This window comes from Cydia pomonella, unplaced genomic scaffold, assembly GCF_033807575.1.
Source record: "Cydia pomonella isolate Wapato2018A unplaced genomic scaffold, ilCydPomo1 PGA_scaffold_29, whole genome shotgun sequence".
Taxonomy (NCBI): Eukaryota; Metazoa; Arthropoda; class Insecta; order Lepidoptera; family Tortricidae; genus Cydia; species Cydia pomonella.
Genome location: NW_026907864.1, coordinates 688,421 through 706,062, shown reverse-complemented (window position 1 = coordinate 706,062; position 17,642 = coordinate 688,421). Strand labels below are relative to the sequence as shown.

The 17,642-nt window shown below is 40.1% G+C and overlaps 2 protein-coding genes across 2 annotated transcripts; both read right to left on the bottom strand.

Annotated features, from left to right (window-relative positions):
- Window positions 1-992: 992 nt before the first annotated feature.
- Window positions 993-1,937, bottom strand: LOC133533940 (uncharacterized). The gene has a single exon (XM_061873028.1). The coding sequence runs from the start codon at window positions 1,935-1,937 to the stop codon at window positions 993-995; it is 945 nt and encodes a 314-aa protein (XP_061729012.1).
- A 4,160-nt stretch (window positions 1,938-6,097) lies between these two features.
- LOC133533939 (uncharacterized) lies at window positions 6,098-6,760 on the bottom strand. Its single transcript, XM_061873027.1, has one exon. It carries the CDS (start codon window positions 6,758-6,760, stop codon window positions 6,098-6,100), a length of 663 nt encoding a protein of 220 aa, XP_061729011.1.
- Between the last annotated feature and the right edge of the window lie 10,882 nt (window positions 6,761-17,642).

Here is a 17,642-nt window from a genome sequence, read left to right as displayed (position 1 = left end):
CTTATGATGCAAATCCTCTGGTGTTAAAACATCATCACTTACTGTAACTATGCAATTTTTATTGCAAAAAATGAGATCAAGCACACGTTGATTAATGTTAAAACAACCGTTGTATTGTTCAACACCTGTGTATGATAAAAACTCACTAAGCAATTGTAGAGGAGAACTGTTGTTGTTAGCTAAGGTCATTTTATAACAGTCATTATTAACCCATTGTGCGTCAGAAATATTAAAATCACCAGTTATAAGAAAAATATCGTTTGGATTATCTATTATTAATTCACTACAGATTTCAAAAAAGTTTTCCAATGTATCCCTATATTGCGGCCCGTGCGGAATGTAAACACAACAAATATTTAAGAATATTTGTCCTTGACCATCAGTTTGCGATATAGGTAATGACAACCATATGCACTCAGAGGATGATGGAGAGGGACAGGGCCAGTCTCGCGGAGTCGGCATGAGCTCCCGGCGCACAGCGACCGCCACCCCCCCGCCCCGCTCCGCCCCACTCGAGCCAGCTGATCTATCGCAACGATAAACAATATACCTACTGTCGAAGATTTCCCTGTCAAAAAAGTGTGCATTTAACCAACTCTCGGTAATACATATAAAGTCATAATTTAGCAATGCGACCTGCGAATAAAAACTGTGTGTTTTGGTACGCAGTCCCCTTACGTTCTGATAATAACCTGTTAAATTGACAGTTAGGCCGGCAGTAAGTTTATGAATACATGAATTAGTATAAATGTTTTTATTATTTTTAAAGCCAGAGTGAACCACGTAGTCTCTGAGTACCAGAGTATATTAAATATAAATGGAGAGGGTGGGTGTTGCGAGTAAAACGAAAAATAAGTACTATTTTTTATGCGGCTAGACAGGGAAGCGATTTCATTAGCGAGACATGCTGAGGATTTAATAAAGGGTATCGTTAATATACATATTTTACGAACACTTATTTTTATGACAATGAACAATACTAATAAAAACAGTCACTTAAACTTGTTGAAATTGAAGTTTTTATTAATCACCATAACTTGAGACGTCTCGGTTTTTCGAGCTAAAATTTTACAGTCCCTTATCCATAGGTAGGCGATTTTGTTTTCCTTTTTGAGCTCACGCGCCTGCTTGAGTAGCATCTTACTGGCCGGAGTGAGGTGGTCACCCAGGTACAGGTTCACAGCTGGCCCGGGGAGGCCGATAGAAGATGTCGTGATGCCCCTTCGAGCTCGCACCGCCGAGAGAAGTTCATCCTTGTAAATACGGCGGGTAAACTTTACGATCACCGCCGGTTCACGTACATTCGACGACCGGTCGAAATCGTTATCGCCGCCCTCTTCGCTGGGCACACTATGGAACCGTCGCACCCGTTGAACATTATCTATATTCTGAACCTCCAATTTTAATCCCACTGTGGCGTATATGTTTTCTAAAATGCTAATAAGGTTCTCCCCTTTTTTAAAAGGCAGGCCAGAAATCTCAACATTGTTTATTCTTGAGTATTGCTCGCGAGCCTCACATTCCTGTTGGAGGGTAGAAATAATAGTCGTGGCTTTATCTAGGTCCGACTGCAACCTAGGCAAGAGAGTGGATTTATCCTCTAAAAGGCTAAGCCGGTCTTCTGCAGTTGACAAACGAGGTTCAAACTCATTTAGTTTCGTTTCGATATTGTTGACACTGTCCTTGCAAGACTGCAGGTCCGCCCGCAAGACGCCGAAATCGGCTCGAAATTCCTTGATTTCCGTCAGGACGGATTTAAATCCTTGTTCGAGCTGAGTAAGGAAACTGGATTCACTGGACCCGGTAGGAGTATTGTTAGTCTTCGCCGGGAGCGATTGTTTTTCTACTTTCGCATTTTTCACATTAGTGGGTGTCGGAATATTTCCGACACCGCGGCAAGTGGTGCAACGCCAGCTCGCTTTTTTTTCGCTGGTCATCTTGCGATGAGTAGTTTCCAGGAGACCAGCACATCCGAAATGAAGACTTCCTTTACAATCACTGCATAAAACACCATCAGTAACCTCGAGTTCGCACTTTAAACAAATCATGGTGCAATTAATGTAATTACGACACTTCAAGTTAAATAGAACTCAGTCACAGTAATAATTAGGTTGGTTATTGTATGAACGAGACACGTTCGCACGGCGGCGTAAACAAATGAGTCACACGGTAGGTCGCGCAACAGCCGATCGGAACGAGCACTCGACGCTAACTGACTGAATATCAGATAACACGTCACAACATTTAAAAACTTGCTACTAAATTATAACTGTGATTTACACATTACTGTTCCTACACGTGGACTATCATGTATCGACCACATAGCAAGTAACATAAAAAATGCCTTAGGCTATGTCTATAAACTACACCTTTCCGATCATGAAAGGTGCCAAGTGCTTGAATTCGAAACTTCCGAACCACTAGAATCGTATAATAGGTTTTGGTATATTAAAAGAAGAGACTACAGCGTCGAAAATATAAATAAGTTCCTGAAATGTATTGCTAGCTTAACATGGCATGAAGTAATTAATGAGCCAGATGGTGATCTAGCTTTTAACTATTTTCACGAAGAATAAAAATGAATTCAAAATATAAAAAAACCTAATTGGATCACAAAGGGTATTAAGAAATCATGTTTAAATAAAAGACATCTCAGATTCTTATACTATAAAAATAAAACATCCGAATACAAATTAAATTACAAAAAGTACAGCAAATCACTTAAAGCTTGTATTACTCAATCGCAAAGAAACATTAATTATGAAGCTGTTTAACTCCAAAAACAAGAGCAAAACAACATGGAATATGATCAAGGATAAAAGAGACTGTTCAACCTTTGAAAGTATTGAGTCGGTTAACGTGAATAACAGATTAATAAATAACCCCGAAGAAATAGCAGAAGCATTCAACTCCCATTTTCTAAATGTGATTTCAGGTAAAACAGCTAACAAGCCGAATACAGGTAACATAATACCTGTAATCGCTAGTATTCTCATCGCTCCTTGTACCGCGGATGAAGTAATTAAACACATAAAATCACTTAATAATACAAAAGCTGTAGGTTTTGATGGCATATTAACTCAAATCATAAAATTAAGTGCAAATCATATAGCTCCTATATAATAAATAAACATATGATAAATGAGTCTTTTAGTCAGGGGAAATTTCCCACAAAATTAAAACAGTCAATAGTAAAACCGTTATATAAAAAAGATGACAAAGAAAATATGTATAATTATCGGCCTATAACACTTATTTCGATCTTTTCCAAAATCTATGAAAAAGCAATGCATCACAGAATTACTGAATTTTGTAATAAGCATAAACTTATGTCTGAAGAGCAAAACGGCTTTCAAAAAGGAAAATCAACCGCTTCAGCTTGCTATTCATTAATAAGAAATATAACTGAAGAGATAGATAAGGGTAAACACTTAACAAGTGTTTTCTTCGACATGAGCAAAGCGTTTGATTTTGTGAATCATCATATCTTGTTGGCTAAGTGTGAAAAATATGGACTAAGAGGAAATGCCTTAGAATGGCTTAAAAGTTATCTTTCACAACGAGAACAGTGTAGAGTTACGCAGAATAGACGACAATAATGAAGTAATTCAATACAGGTCATCACAAAAAAATTATGAGTCAGGTGTGCCACAAGGCAGTGTATTAGGCCCGCTGCTATTTTTACTATATATAAATGACCTTCCAAGAGTATGTAATCATAAGACAGTCTTATTTGCAGATGACATTTCAATCGTAATTTCGAATGACATTGCTTTTATGAATAATATAAATCTTGCTATTGATTCTATATGTAATTGGTTGGGACACAATTATTTGTTAGTAAACATAAATAAAACGAAATACATTCAGTTCTGCAATATACGAACACAAACTCCGAAGTTAAATATTAAATGTAGAGATGAAATTATTGAAGAGGTTAATGTCACCAAATTCTTCGGTATTTTGGTAGACAGTCATTGTAATTGGAGGTACCATATAAAAAATACCATACCATACCATACCATTTGCACCAAATTAGAAAAATTTACATATGCCTTAAGACAACTAAACCGGGTTGCTGGTGAAAAAGTTGCCCTAACAGCATACCATGGTTATGTTGCATCTCAATTACGGTATGGTTTAATAATTTGGGGTAATGCGAGTTATATAGGGCAAGTGTTCTTAGTTCAAAAGAAATGTGTGAGAGCCATAAGTAGGAAAGGACGTCTGGAACCATGTAGGCCATTGTTTAAAAAATTTAACCTTTGACCCTCACTGGACTATACATTTTTGAAATCGCAATATTTGTATACACAAATTCTCACATATATACAACGGTTAGTACACACCCTAAGCTCCGACCAAGAGATCCTACAAAATTAGTTATGCCGAGATGTAGAAGCGCGTTACAGAGGAAAAATTGTCACTCTATGTCAATAAAAATATTTAACAATTTACCTCTCGTAATAAGACAACAACCATCGATAACCCAGTTTAGGCGGCATCTATTTACATGGTTAAAAGAAAAATGTTTTTATACAATGAATGAATTTTTAGAATCTGATAACGAAGAATAAAATGTAATCCTTATTTTCTCAAACTTGCTATGAAATGATGACATGACTTACGTCAAATTAGGTCTGGAAATACTACGAAAGACGAATTTGTTGGATTTGCCATTATTAAATCGCATAATTGTAACATATTATGGTACATTTCATTCAAACATTTAAAATACGGCATTATGTCGGTAGGCGAGGAAACGAGTCGATCATGCCCTTTACCTGTACCAGGTATAAAAAGATGATGCTTGCTGGCGGGCGGTCACTTGTTGTGCTACCAGCGCCACGGACAGAGATAAGTACCTTAATCTGATTATTTATTTTGTACTGTATATTTAGATACATTTATTACTGAAAATCTGGCTTAGTGTTAGAAGTATAATATTATAATTATTGTTGTTTATTAAATACTTTTACTGCTATTAAAGTATGTTTTTTAAATTATAGCTTATTTAGTTTAATTTACACCTTTTAGCCCATTTAACATGTGATTCATGTATTGCCAATAAATAAGTATCTCTCATATGAACTAAGTAGCTTTACTCGCGATTGCCTATTAAATAATAATTATTTAAACTAAAAGTAAAACAATGGAAAATGACAATTGTCTTTTCTCTGTTCAGTTCACGGTATTGTTTTATTAGTATTGTTTATATTGTATATTTATTATTTTTTTAAACAGTAATAAAAATCACTAGCTTTCAACAATGAGGCAGTTGTATTACCCTTTTTTTATCTTACTCAGTTTCATTTGTTATTTAGTTAATATGAGATTCCTTATAAATTCCTAATAGTAACATTTTAATATATATAAAAAAATAAGTAATTCTTGAGATAAATTTGTTTTGTTACTTATAACTTGATAGGTGTGCACACTTATATAGTAGCGAACGTGATTATTTAATGAATGAAAAGGGGTACTTGTTGACTAATTATAACACTTTTATATAAACTAAATGCTGATGGGGCAAATGATGAATATGATGCATGTGCAATTTACTTGTACATGCACCCCTCGGAGCACCCAATCGTAGCCGAGGTTCCACAGGAGGGGACCAAGGACAGACCCCTGCGGAACCCCGCACGCCATAGCCCTCGCGCCCCGGATACCCCTTTGCTCATAGAGCACTAGCCGCCCCGTCAGGTAGTGCTCTACAACACGCCTCAAGTAATGAGGCACTCCGTGGTAACGGAGTGCTTCCCCAATGACTGTGTAGGGGAGGGACCCGAACGCGTTGGCGATGTCCAGGGACACCGCCACCACTCCCTCCCTCTGGCCTTTTTTTTTTTGAAATGCGTTTCGCATACCACCCAGACGCGGGGACGGGCCTGGGGTGGTTATGTGGGACTCCCATATAGGCTGATGAGACCCATGGTTTACCCACTAAAACCCCTCTGTTGCCGCCTCAGTGCTATAGGGCGAGGTCTCAGGAACGCCGAAGTACTCTTCCGCAACCTCGCCAGCGGCCGTCCGGACTCGGACTCGACTCGTGGGGAAATATAATATCACCCCTCCACCTCAGTGGGCGCGTTGATCATGCATCGCGCCCGCCTGCGCAGGGACCCTTGTGTAGGCGGCAGACGTCTCCGAGCCTGCCGCCCACTTTCGCCGCCGTTATAAAATCATTCGGTGAACTTTGGCGCGATGTTGTCTGAATTGAGGCGACTTCATTCGGTTTAAACGTCTCCATGACCTTGTCGGCAATACTTTCAGGGCTTTCTAAGTTTTTTGAATCTGCTGACGCTACGACTGCCCTTACCGATGGTGGTAGATGACCTTGCCAAAAATAGATTAAAGTGTCGTCCGGAATTTTATCACGCGCAAGGTCACGCATTCTCCTCATTAGCTGAGATGGTCGTTGCTCACCCAATCCCATGTCTGCCATCAATTGCTGTAATCTCTTCGCTTCTGTCTCCTCGTAAACACTAAGCAATCTGGCCTTTAGAGTATCGAATTTGTTCTCACTAGGCAGCTTCTCAAGGATATCCGCAACTTGCTGAATTGCTTGCTTTCCTAATTTTGCGATGACCATATTGTAGTTTGATTGATCACCTGCCTTTTGTTGTGCTAAAATAGCTTCCACTTGTAAAAACCATAGTCGCGGCTGGTCCTGCCAAAAATCAGGTATCTTTGCAGCTAATGATATAGCGGATAATTCAATAGTTGTTGTTTGTGGGGTTGGTGGTGTCGGAGACATTCTGCAACACCTCTGAAATTTGCTTCCGATGACCCTGGAGCACGGGGAGTTGTCTGCCCGATAGCGCACGCAAACACACGCGCACTCAAGACGATAACGAATTTAACTAGAAGAAGTAAACAATTTTAAACTCTTAGGTGTTACTATCGATAGCAATTTGAATTGGAAAGAACATATTTTAGATATTAAAACAAAATTATCTCGATTCCAGTATGCATTATTCACACTTCGTAAAAATTCGAACTTTGCTGCAGCACTTTGTGCGTACCATGCTTATGCACATTCTTGGCTGCGATATGGTGTCGTGTTGTGGGGTAATAGTACCGATGCACACGACTTGTTTGTAATGCAGAAAAGGTGTATACGCATATTACTGAATAAACATAACAGAGAAAGTTGCGAGCCTTATTTCTCAAAGCATGGTATACTCACGTTACCATGCATTTACATTTACGAACTGACCATGTTTGTAAGGAAAAATATGCACCTATTTCAAAAGCAGCAAAATGAAAGATTAATAAATAAACTGCACCTACCTGCACCAAGGTTAGAATTATTCCGAAATAGCCCTCAATATGCCGCTGCAAAATACTATAACAAACTTCCAAATTATATTAGGTCAGAGGATAACGACAAAACTTACGCAAAAATGTTGAAGACATTTCTTATCCATAAAAACTATTATACCGTTGAGTATTTCATAAATGATAATGACATGTAAATTAATCAGTGTTATTATGTTCCTATTCAAATACTTATTGATAAATTTAAATGTAAATACCTATGTATGTATTAGCACTTAAGTTAGTTTTAAGGATAAAATTGCCATACCCATTCTGGGTCCATGAGATACTTACTCTTTCGCATGTAAATACCATTTTGTGATTACCATGGTGCAATAAAGGAGAATAAAGAATAACTCAACCAGATCCCCATAAAATAATTATTACTTAAGTCTGTATGCAAAATAATATTATAATTCACTGCCGTAAAAGTTCAAGGTGCACTCAATTAATGTTCATCACGTCGGGGTCACCACTATAGGGGTATCTGGGAGTATATAATAAGAAATGCGGAAGTACTTAATTAAGACGTGTATTTTCACAATCACGACCGGGAGACAACTGAGGAGCGAGCGATGCGTCGGCCCTTCCGTAGCCGCGCGGAATGCTGACAACGCATAGCGGTCCCTATAATCACTTTCACCCATAAGCGTGTACCCCTTTTATTTAACTATAACTTTTTAGGCAAGCAACTAACTAGAGTGTCCGTAGTTCGGGACCTAGGTATCACTTTAGACTCAAAGCTGAATTTTATTTCACATATAGATCTTAATATTGCAAAAGCTTATAAGCAGTTTGATACTTCGACTCTTTAAAGGAATACCGCGCGCTCGGCACGTTAACATCGGCTCCGTGCTTAATGTGACATAATAATTTATTTAGTAAGAGTGAAGAGTTGAGTTTTTGCAAGTACAATGCTACAATTTTGTGAGACTTAGAAGTGTTTTCGGTATAAAAAAAGACTTAGAACTAGCAAAGATATCATAGTGCAAAGTGAAGAAATAAATACGGTGTCTAAAGTACGGCGGACAGCGAGTATGACTCATCGCAAACCGGCCGGCAAGCGTTCAAATACTTCAAATCAGCTGTATCACTGTGCGCCCCCGTACCAAGGAACTCATTCATTACGGATCTCGAGATCGAGCGCCATACAAACATCTACTCTTTGGCATTGTTTTCGAGTGTTACCTGTGATATCGTGGTAGAGGGACAATTGAACTTGTTTGTTTTGGTTTATTTTTGAGAATTTTAGACAATAATAAACAAATCATAATGCAAAATGTAGTTTCATAAAAATATTAAAGGTGCTCTGACATGCATTAAATGCAGGAAAACAGTTATCAGACCAAAGGAATGTCTTAAATGTTCTACCAGGGCCCGGACAACCCTTTCCGCGATAAAAGCCTTTCAATGGGCGTTCCATAAACATGGCTAACACATTGAAAGACTGTCCAGTTTGAACTGCAAGCCCATTTATTTGACTAGCCCTTACCGAAAAACTTAGCAAAAAATAAAGCTAGCCCTTTGCAATTGCTTACTGCTATCCTATATGCCTTGCAATCCCTTAATAAGGGTTACCCTTATCATTAAGCGCTTTTTATAAAGCTTTCCCTTTAGTAATGTCGTAGTTGAGCGTTGCGTGAAAGAGGCAGAATTAGTATATATCTACGCTAGTGTATGAAAAGGAAAGAAAATACGTTCCTAGGGAAGGGTTTTTTAAATAATTTTGTTCGCTTACCATCTACTATATACTAGTACGACTACAATTACTAGTATAGTAGCCGTTGCCGTGCATCGTATTAGCTGAGTGATGAGTCCGATTGCACTTACGAAACTAGGCGAATTTTTAAACTTAATTGTACCTACTGGCTGACAAGTGTGAACTGATTAAAATAAAACAAGGTCTACAAGTCATATATATTTAATTAAATATGACTTTTCTCTAAAGTTTAACAGAAATAGTACACAAGTAAGTCCGACTCACGCTTGACTGCATATTTCTAATAGGTAGTAGCAACGGCGTAAACAACAATAATAACAATTAGGGTCACTTCTGTCCGAGTAAGAAAACTTGGAAACGGTTTAAAAGATACCGGTTAAAACCGGTTTATTTCGGTTTTACTCCGAAATTTCAGAAGAACGCGAACATTTTAAGAACTTTATTGTAACCTTAATAAACCGTTTTATTGGGGGAGCGATGAGACGGCCGTGTGCCGCATAGGGCATAGCATTCTCTCGTTTCATGCCGATTTGGTGTCCGAGCCCGAATCAAGTTAATAACATTACTATTTTATACAAGTGGTTATTTTTTTTAAAGTATGTTTACGTAAAAATTAAAATTTGATAAACTAAACCATATAACTTAAATAAAAAAACAAGTAAAAACTCATTTCCCTCCTACCTAAAATAGCTTGGCATTGAGTAGGTTATAAAAAAAACTACTATTTATGAATAAGTGCATTTTTATAAAGAAAAATTGTGACTTATACCAAGTCTAAACGCACAATTGTTTAAGAATAGGTATTTTCTTTTTCACCGCCTTAGATCCTCAGCACACGGAGCGTAAGCGTCGCGTAAACATATCGTAAAAACGTTACGAGTACGAGACGCGTAAGCGTAATCGTTTAATAAGTGGAATCTAGCTGAAATCATGGTGTCGCTGGCGTCAGATGTCTTCGGCGGATGTATCAACGATCTTACTTTCTCGTCAGATGAAGATTTTTTATTGTTTGATAAGGCTGAAGTTTTGTTTTTTGCGCCCATATTACGCTACGTCTGTCGTAATGACGACAGAAAAGACTTGTTTGAAGTTGTTCGCGCTCGCAGCGCTCTCGGGAGTTGCTATCGCCGACGCTCATAAGTCGAGCGGGCCAGACGGCATACCAGCGATTGTGCTTAAGCAATGTGCTCCTGAGTTGTGTCCCGTGATGGCGCGCCTTTTCACACTCTCTAGCAAGAAACGGCATGTTCCATCTTCGTGGAAGACGGCCCTTGTGCACCCTGTGCTTAAAAAGGGCGACAGATCGGACCCATCGAGTTACAGGCCTATCACTATTACCTTTCTTGTCTGAAAGGTCATGGTGCGTATAATTAACGCAAAGCTGCTGAGATACCTAGAAGAACACGACCTGATCAGCGACCGCCAGTATGGTTTCCGTCACGGTCGCTCGACTGGTGATCTTCTATTGTATCTCACACACCGCTGGGCTTCGGCCATTGAGAGTCAAGGTGAGGCATTGGCAGTTAGCCTAGATATAGCGAAGGCGTTCGATAGGGTCTGGCGTAGGGGTCTCCTATCGAAGTTACCATCTTATGGACTGCTGCAGGGCCTATGCAAATGGATCGCTAGCTTTTTTTTCCGGCAGACGCATACGAGCCGTAGTAGACGGAAGCTGCTCCGATAGCATGGACATTAACGCTGGCGTTCCGCAAGGTTCTGTGCTATCCCCAACGCTGTTTTTGCTGCACATCAATGACATATGTTGTCTAACGACGACATTCATTGCTATGCAATGCAGACGACAGTACTGGGGATGCCTATTACACAGGCCGTGCCAACATCCCTCGTTCTGTGGTGCTGGAGAGTCGTGAAAAGCTTGTGTCGGACATTGAATGCACTCTATCCAGTTTCGGTGTGGGGTTGGGACAATCTAGTCCGATTTAACCCCACCAAGACACAAGTTGGCGCGTTTACCGCTAAGAAAACCCCATTTACTGTGGTCCCACAGTTCCAAGGCTCAGTCCTTACCATGTCAGGGAGTATTGGGATCCTCGGTGTCGACATTTCCAGTGATGTCCAATTCCGTAGCCACCTGGAAGGAAAGACTGCGCTGGCATCCAAAAACTCGGTGTGCTCAATAAAGCGAGACGATACTTTACAACTGCTGCTATATAAATTGCAGTCCCCATATGGAGTATTGCTGTCACCTTTGGGCAGGAGTACCTGCATGCTAGCTTGGACCATTCGACTCAGTCCAAAGGCGCGCTGTACGTACGAATCGTCAACGATCCCAAACTCAGAGGCGGTACTGAACCTTTAAGTCTAAGGAGAGACTTTGCCTCCTTGTGTGTGTTCTACCAATGGCCGCTTTCTATCACCGCACCGCTCGCTCGCAGGGTGTTCATCCTCACACCCTAGAACCTAATTGGTCGCGTACTGTGCGGTTTAAGAGGAATTTCCTGCCGCGAACGCTTCGGCTGTGAAATGAGCTTCCTGCTGAGGTTTTCCCGAGGGGCTACAGTATGGGGTTCTTCAAAAAGGAGTGTACAGGTTTTTAAAGGGCCGGCAACGCGCATCTAATACCGCTGGTGTTGCATGCGTCCATAGGCTACGGTGACTGCTTACCATCAGGCGGGCCGCATGCTTGTTTGCCACCGTCGTGGTATTAAAAAAAAGGTAGTAATATAGTGATATGATACTATCTAATGCAAATAAATCACATGTAGTATATATTGGGTAGGTATATCTTTATTCGTTTCACTTGATTGCCTTCTAGCTAGATAGATGATGGAAAAAAAATCTTTGAAACTTCATTCCATTCCAATCCGTTTCTACCCATTCCTTCCAATATTTTCAGTTTGAAAGAAAAGATAAATATCTTATTAGAAAATGGGTTTTTATGTAAAATAATAATAATAGATAGATACATAGGTAGTTTAGATCTTAATGGCAAATATTGGACACAAATATATTTTATATTTGAGAGAATAATTGAATAAAGCTTAAATAATAAACGAAAAGTCAGCTACCACTGACGAAAGCCACTAGGTCAAATGCTGAACTTCAGTGAAGCAATTCTCGGACAAAAATCAATGCCCAAGTATCGTAAAAATCGAGGCCGAAGACCCGAAGCTTCTGATCTGAGAATTAGAACTTGGTCGAACGGATCCCCACTGTTTTTGTTACACCTCGTATTTACAAACGTCGATATACTCCCTTGTTTGTGTCTTGGTTTAATTCAAGTAGTTTATGGTTCCATATTTTAAAATATCATCCCTTTGATTTCTATCCAATAAAGTTCATTTACATATAATCTAATTTCATTCCCTTTCATACATGATTTATTACCTTCCCTCGGTTTTACATTTCCTCCTATGCCTTCATTACATTCCTTACATGTTCCTTAAAAGTAATAGTAGTACTAGTATATTTCATTACACAGTTCAAGAGCTAGCACCTCTGGAGTTGCAGGCGTCCATAGGCTACGTGGCTGCTTAACATTAGGCGGACCGTTTGTGTGTTTGTCGCCGCCATAGTATTAAAAAAACAATACATATATAATGAATAAACACATATTTATAAGCACATAATGAATAAATACATAAATATCAAAATAAACACAAATAACTTTAGAGGACAAAAAACGTTCTACGAAAAAAACAATAAATCGGTACGAAACTAGAGATCGGCCCGTAAACAAAGACACCGCGCATGGAATAAACTGGATTTTATTGTTCTTAACCGGTTAATCTGACAATAACTTTATGAAAATGTTCTCTAAATAACCGGTTTAAGAGGCCTTATTCCTACAGACGAGCGTATTTTGTAAAATGCTTCCTTTTTCATTCAAGATTACGACGTAACTATTAGTATTTATTCAAAAACTGATAACGTACTTAAATAATCGTTTCCTAAACTAGGGGCTCCAACAGTTCAAATTTTCATTTTCTCTTTTAAACCTCTTTTTTAATGAGGTTTTTTGGGAGTCTTTTCCAAATTTTGCAGTGAGATGTGGCGTTTCGGTTCTCAATTTTGCTATAAACAAGAATCATTTGGTACATGAATGACTACAATTTGATTCAACATATCTCGTACGAGGGGCTGGAATGATTAACAATCGAAGATTCATTTGAAAAAACTGATAAAATACCTTCCGAGTTTTCTTAATTTTTTTGGCGAAAACAGGGTTTTATTATATTTTATTTCCGCAAATTGTACGCATATTTTGCTTTAAAAATAATATTATAGCAAACTGTAACTTTATGTTAACCTATTAAAAAAAAATCGTAACTATGGGACCTACATTGCCGTAAATTTATATTTTTTTAAAACACGTATAAATCACGCAGCACCGACGCCCCGCTCTCAGTCCGCGCGGAGCGCGCTTAGAGGACGGACCTGTGCTCGATTGTCAGGCATTCGTTGCGATCGTAATCAGCTACGGAGTTCCGAGAAGTGCTATATACTGCGATTAGAAAATCTTAATAAAAGTTCATTTTTTACAGTATGCCTAACAGACTCGCTTATTGATGGATTTTCAGTGTTACTTTTTTTTAAATACTAAGTCGGTGGCAAACAAGCATACGGCCCGCATATGTGCGCCTGCAACTCCAGAGGAGTTACATGCGCGTTGCCGACCCTAACCCCCTCCCACCCCTCGTTGAGCTCTGGCAACCTTACTCACCGGCAGGAACACAACACTATGAGTAAGGTCTAGTGTTATTTGGCTGCGATTTTCTGAAAAACGCATTTTCACTTGAAATTACGTTAGGGTTTGCATTATTATTTTTGACCCGGATGAAGTCCAAGTTCTCATGATGGAGTCAGGAGTTGGTCACCAGAACTCCTAATCTACTAATTATAATCCCATCGTGTTTGGGCTCAAAAGATTTGCCCTGGCGAACACCATCGAGCTAGATGAGGTCCAGGGTCTCATGATGGAGTCAGGAGTTGGTCACTAGAACTCCTAATCTACTCATTATAATTCCATCGTGTTTGGGCTCAACAGAGTTGCCCTGACGAGCACCTTCAATCTAGATGAGGTCCAGGGTCTCATGATGGAGTCAGGAGCTGGTCACCAGAACTCCTAATCTACTCATCATAACTCCATCGTGTTTGGGTTCAATAGAGTTACCCTGACGAGCACCATCAATCTAGATGAGGTCCAGGGTCTCATGATGGAGTCAGGAGCTGGTCACCAGAACTCCTAATCTACTCATCATAACTCCATCGTGTTTGGGCTCAATAGATTTGCCCTGATGAACACCATCGATCTAGATGAGGCCCAGGGTCTCATGATGGAATCAGGAGTTGGTCACCAGAACTCCTAAACTACTCATCATAACCTCATCGTGTTCGGGCTCAATAGATTTGCCCTGACGAGCATCATCAATCTAGATAAAGTCCAGGGTCTCATGATGGAGTCAGGAGTTGGTCACTAGAACTCCTAATCTACTCATTATAATTCCAACGTGTTTGGGCTCAAAAGATTTGCCCTGATGAGCACCATCGATCTAGATGAGGTCCAGGATCTCATGATGGAGTCAGGAGTTGGTCACCAGAACTTCTACTCTACTCATCATAACTCCATCGTGTTTGGGCTCAATAGAGTTGCCCTGACGAGCACCTTCAATCTAGATGAGGTCCAGGGTCTCATGATGGAGTCAGGAGCTGGTCACCAGAACTCCTAATCTACCCATCATAACTCCATCGTGTTTGAGCTCAATAGATTTGCCCTGATGAACACCATCGATCTAGATGAGGCCCAGGGTCTCATGATGGAGTCAGGAGTTGGTCACCAGAACTCCTAATCTACTCATTATAACCTCATCGTGTTCGGGCTCAATAGATTTGCCCTGACGAGCATCATCAATCTTGATAAAGTCCAGGGTCTCATGATGGAGTCAGGAGTTGGTCACTAGAACTCCTAGTCTATTCATCATAACTCCACCGTGTTTGGGCTCAAAAGATTTGCCCTGACGAGTACCATCGATCTAGATTAAGTCGAGGGTCTCATGATGGACTCAGTAGTTGGTCACCAGAACTCCTAGTCTATTCATCATAACTCCACCGTGTTTGGGCTCAAAAGATTTGCCCTGACGAGTACCATCGATCTAGATTAAGTCGAGGGTCTCATGATGGACTCAGTAGTTGGTCACCAGAACTCCTAATCTATTCATCATAATGGTAATTTGAAGGTGGTTGTCGGAGTAAATCTATTAAGCCCAAACACGATGGAGTTATGATAAATAGATTACGAGTTCTGGTGACCAACTCCTGACTCCATCATGAGACCCTGGACTTCATCTAGATCGATGGTACTCGTCAGGGCAAATCTTTTGAGCCCAAACACGATGGAATTATAATGAGTAGATTAGGAGTTCTAGTGACCAACTCCTGACTCCATCATGAGACCCTGAACATCATCTAGATTGATGGTGCTCGTGAGGGCAAATCTATTGAGCCCAAACACGATGGAGTTATGATGAGTAGATTAGGAATTATGGTGATCAACTCCTGACTCCATCATGAGACCCTGGACTTCATCTAGATCGATGGTACTCGTCAGGGCAAATCTTTTGAGCCCAAACACGATGGAATTATAATGAGTAGATTAGGAGTTCTAGTGACCAACTCCTGACTCCATCATGAGACCCTGAACATCATCTAGATTGATGGTGCTCGTGAGGGCAAATCTATTGAGCCCAAACACGATGGAGTTATGATGAGTAGATTAGGAATTATGGTGATCAACTCCTGACTCCATCATGAGACCCTGGACTTCATCTAGATCGATGGTACTCGTCAGGGCAAATCTTTTGAGCCCAAACACGATGGAATTATAATGAGTAGATTAGGAGTTCTAGTGACCAACTCCTGACTCCATCATGAGACCCTGAACATCATCTAGATTGATGGTGCTCGTGAGGGCAAATCTATTGAGCCCAAACACGATGGAGTTATGATGAGTAGATTAGGAATTATGGTGACCAACTCCTGACTCCATCATGAGACCCTGGACTTCATCTAGATCGGTGATACTCGTCAGGGCAAATCTTTTGAGCCCAAACACGATGGAATTATAATGAGTAGATTAGGAGTTCTAGTGACCAACTCCTGACTCCATCATGAGACCCTGGACTTCATCTAGATCGATGGTACTCGTCAGGGCAAATCTTTTGAGCCCAAACACGATGGAATTATAATGAGTAGATTAGGAGTTCTAGTGACCAACTCTTGACTCCATCATGAGACCCTGAACATCATCTAGATTGATGGTGCTCGTGAGGGCAAATCTATTGAGCCCAAACACGATGGAGTTATGATGAGTAGATTAGGAATTATGGTGACCAACTCCTGACTCCATCATGAGACCCTGGACTTCATCTAGATCGATGGTACTCGTCAGGGCAAATCTTTTGAGCCCAAACACGATGGAATTATAATGAGTAGATTAGGAGTTCTGGTGACCAACTCCTGACTCCATCATGAGACCCTGGACTTCATTTAGATCGATGGTACTCGTCAGGGCAAATCTATTGAGCTCAAATACGATGGAATTATAATGAGTAGATTAGGAGTTCTAGTGACCTACTCCTGACTCCATCTTGAGACCCTGGACTTCATCTAGATTGATGGTGCTCATCAGGGTAAATCTATTGAGCCCAAACTCGGTGGAGTTATGATGAGTAAATTAGGAGTTCTGGGGAGTTCTGGTGACCAACTCCTGACTCCGTCATGAGACCCTGGACCTCATCTAGATCGATGGTGTTCGTCAGGGAAAATCTTTTGAGCCCAAGCACGATGGAATTATAATGAGTAGATTAGGAGTTCTGGTGACCAACTCCTGACTCCATCATAAGAACCTGGATGGACTTCATTCGGGTCAAAAATAATAATACAAACCCTAACGTGATTTCAAATAACACTGAAACTCTATAGCACTAATGTGCGCAAACGATTGGCATCTTGACTAGGCAGCATGGGTGCGTAGCCACCATGCCAATCGATACGACAACGAAACACTATCTGTCTCTCTCTCGTACTAATATGCACAAACGATTGGCATCTTGGCTGGGCAGCATGGGTGCGTAGCCAACATGCCAAACGTTTACGATACGACAAGGAAACACTATCTGTCTCTCTATCGCACTAATATGCGCAATCGATTGGCTTCTTGGCTAGGTATCATGGGTGCGTAGCCAACATGCCAATCGTTTACGATACGACAACGAAACACTACTCTCTCTCTATCGCACTAATATACGCAAACGATTGGTATTTTGGCTAGGCACTAAGCAAGTGTGTGGCCAACATGCCAATCGTTTACGATACGACAACGAAACACTATCTGTCTCTCTATCGCACTAATATACTTTATTTATACCTGCAGTCATTTACTAACTTCTTCATTTTCCATTGGTGTGAAAGAGACAGAATAAAGAGCAAGGGTTATAGTACACTCTGTAGTCTGTACACTTAGTAGTAGTGTACATAAAAAAAAACTACTGTGCATATACAATAAAATAAAGAGTGCCCATATGATATCATATGACACTAAAATTAATGTTGCTTGAAATTATATTGAAAACTATCAAGA

What these genes read in the sequence shown, in the direction of transcription:
- LOC133533940 (XM_061873028.1), bottom strand. Translation starts at nt 1,937, where the DNA reads ATGACCAGCGAAAAAAAAGCGAGCTGGCGTTGCACCACTTGCCGCGGT.
- LOC133533939 (XM_061873027.1), bottom strand. Translation starts at nt 6,760, where the DNA reads ATGTCTCCGACACCACCAACCCCACAAACAACAACTATTGAATTATCC.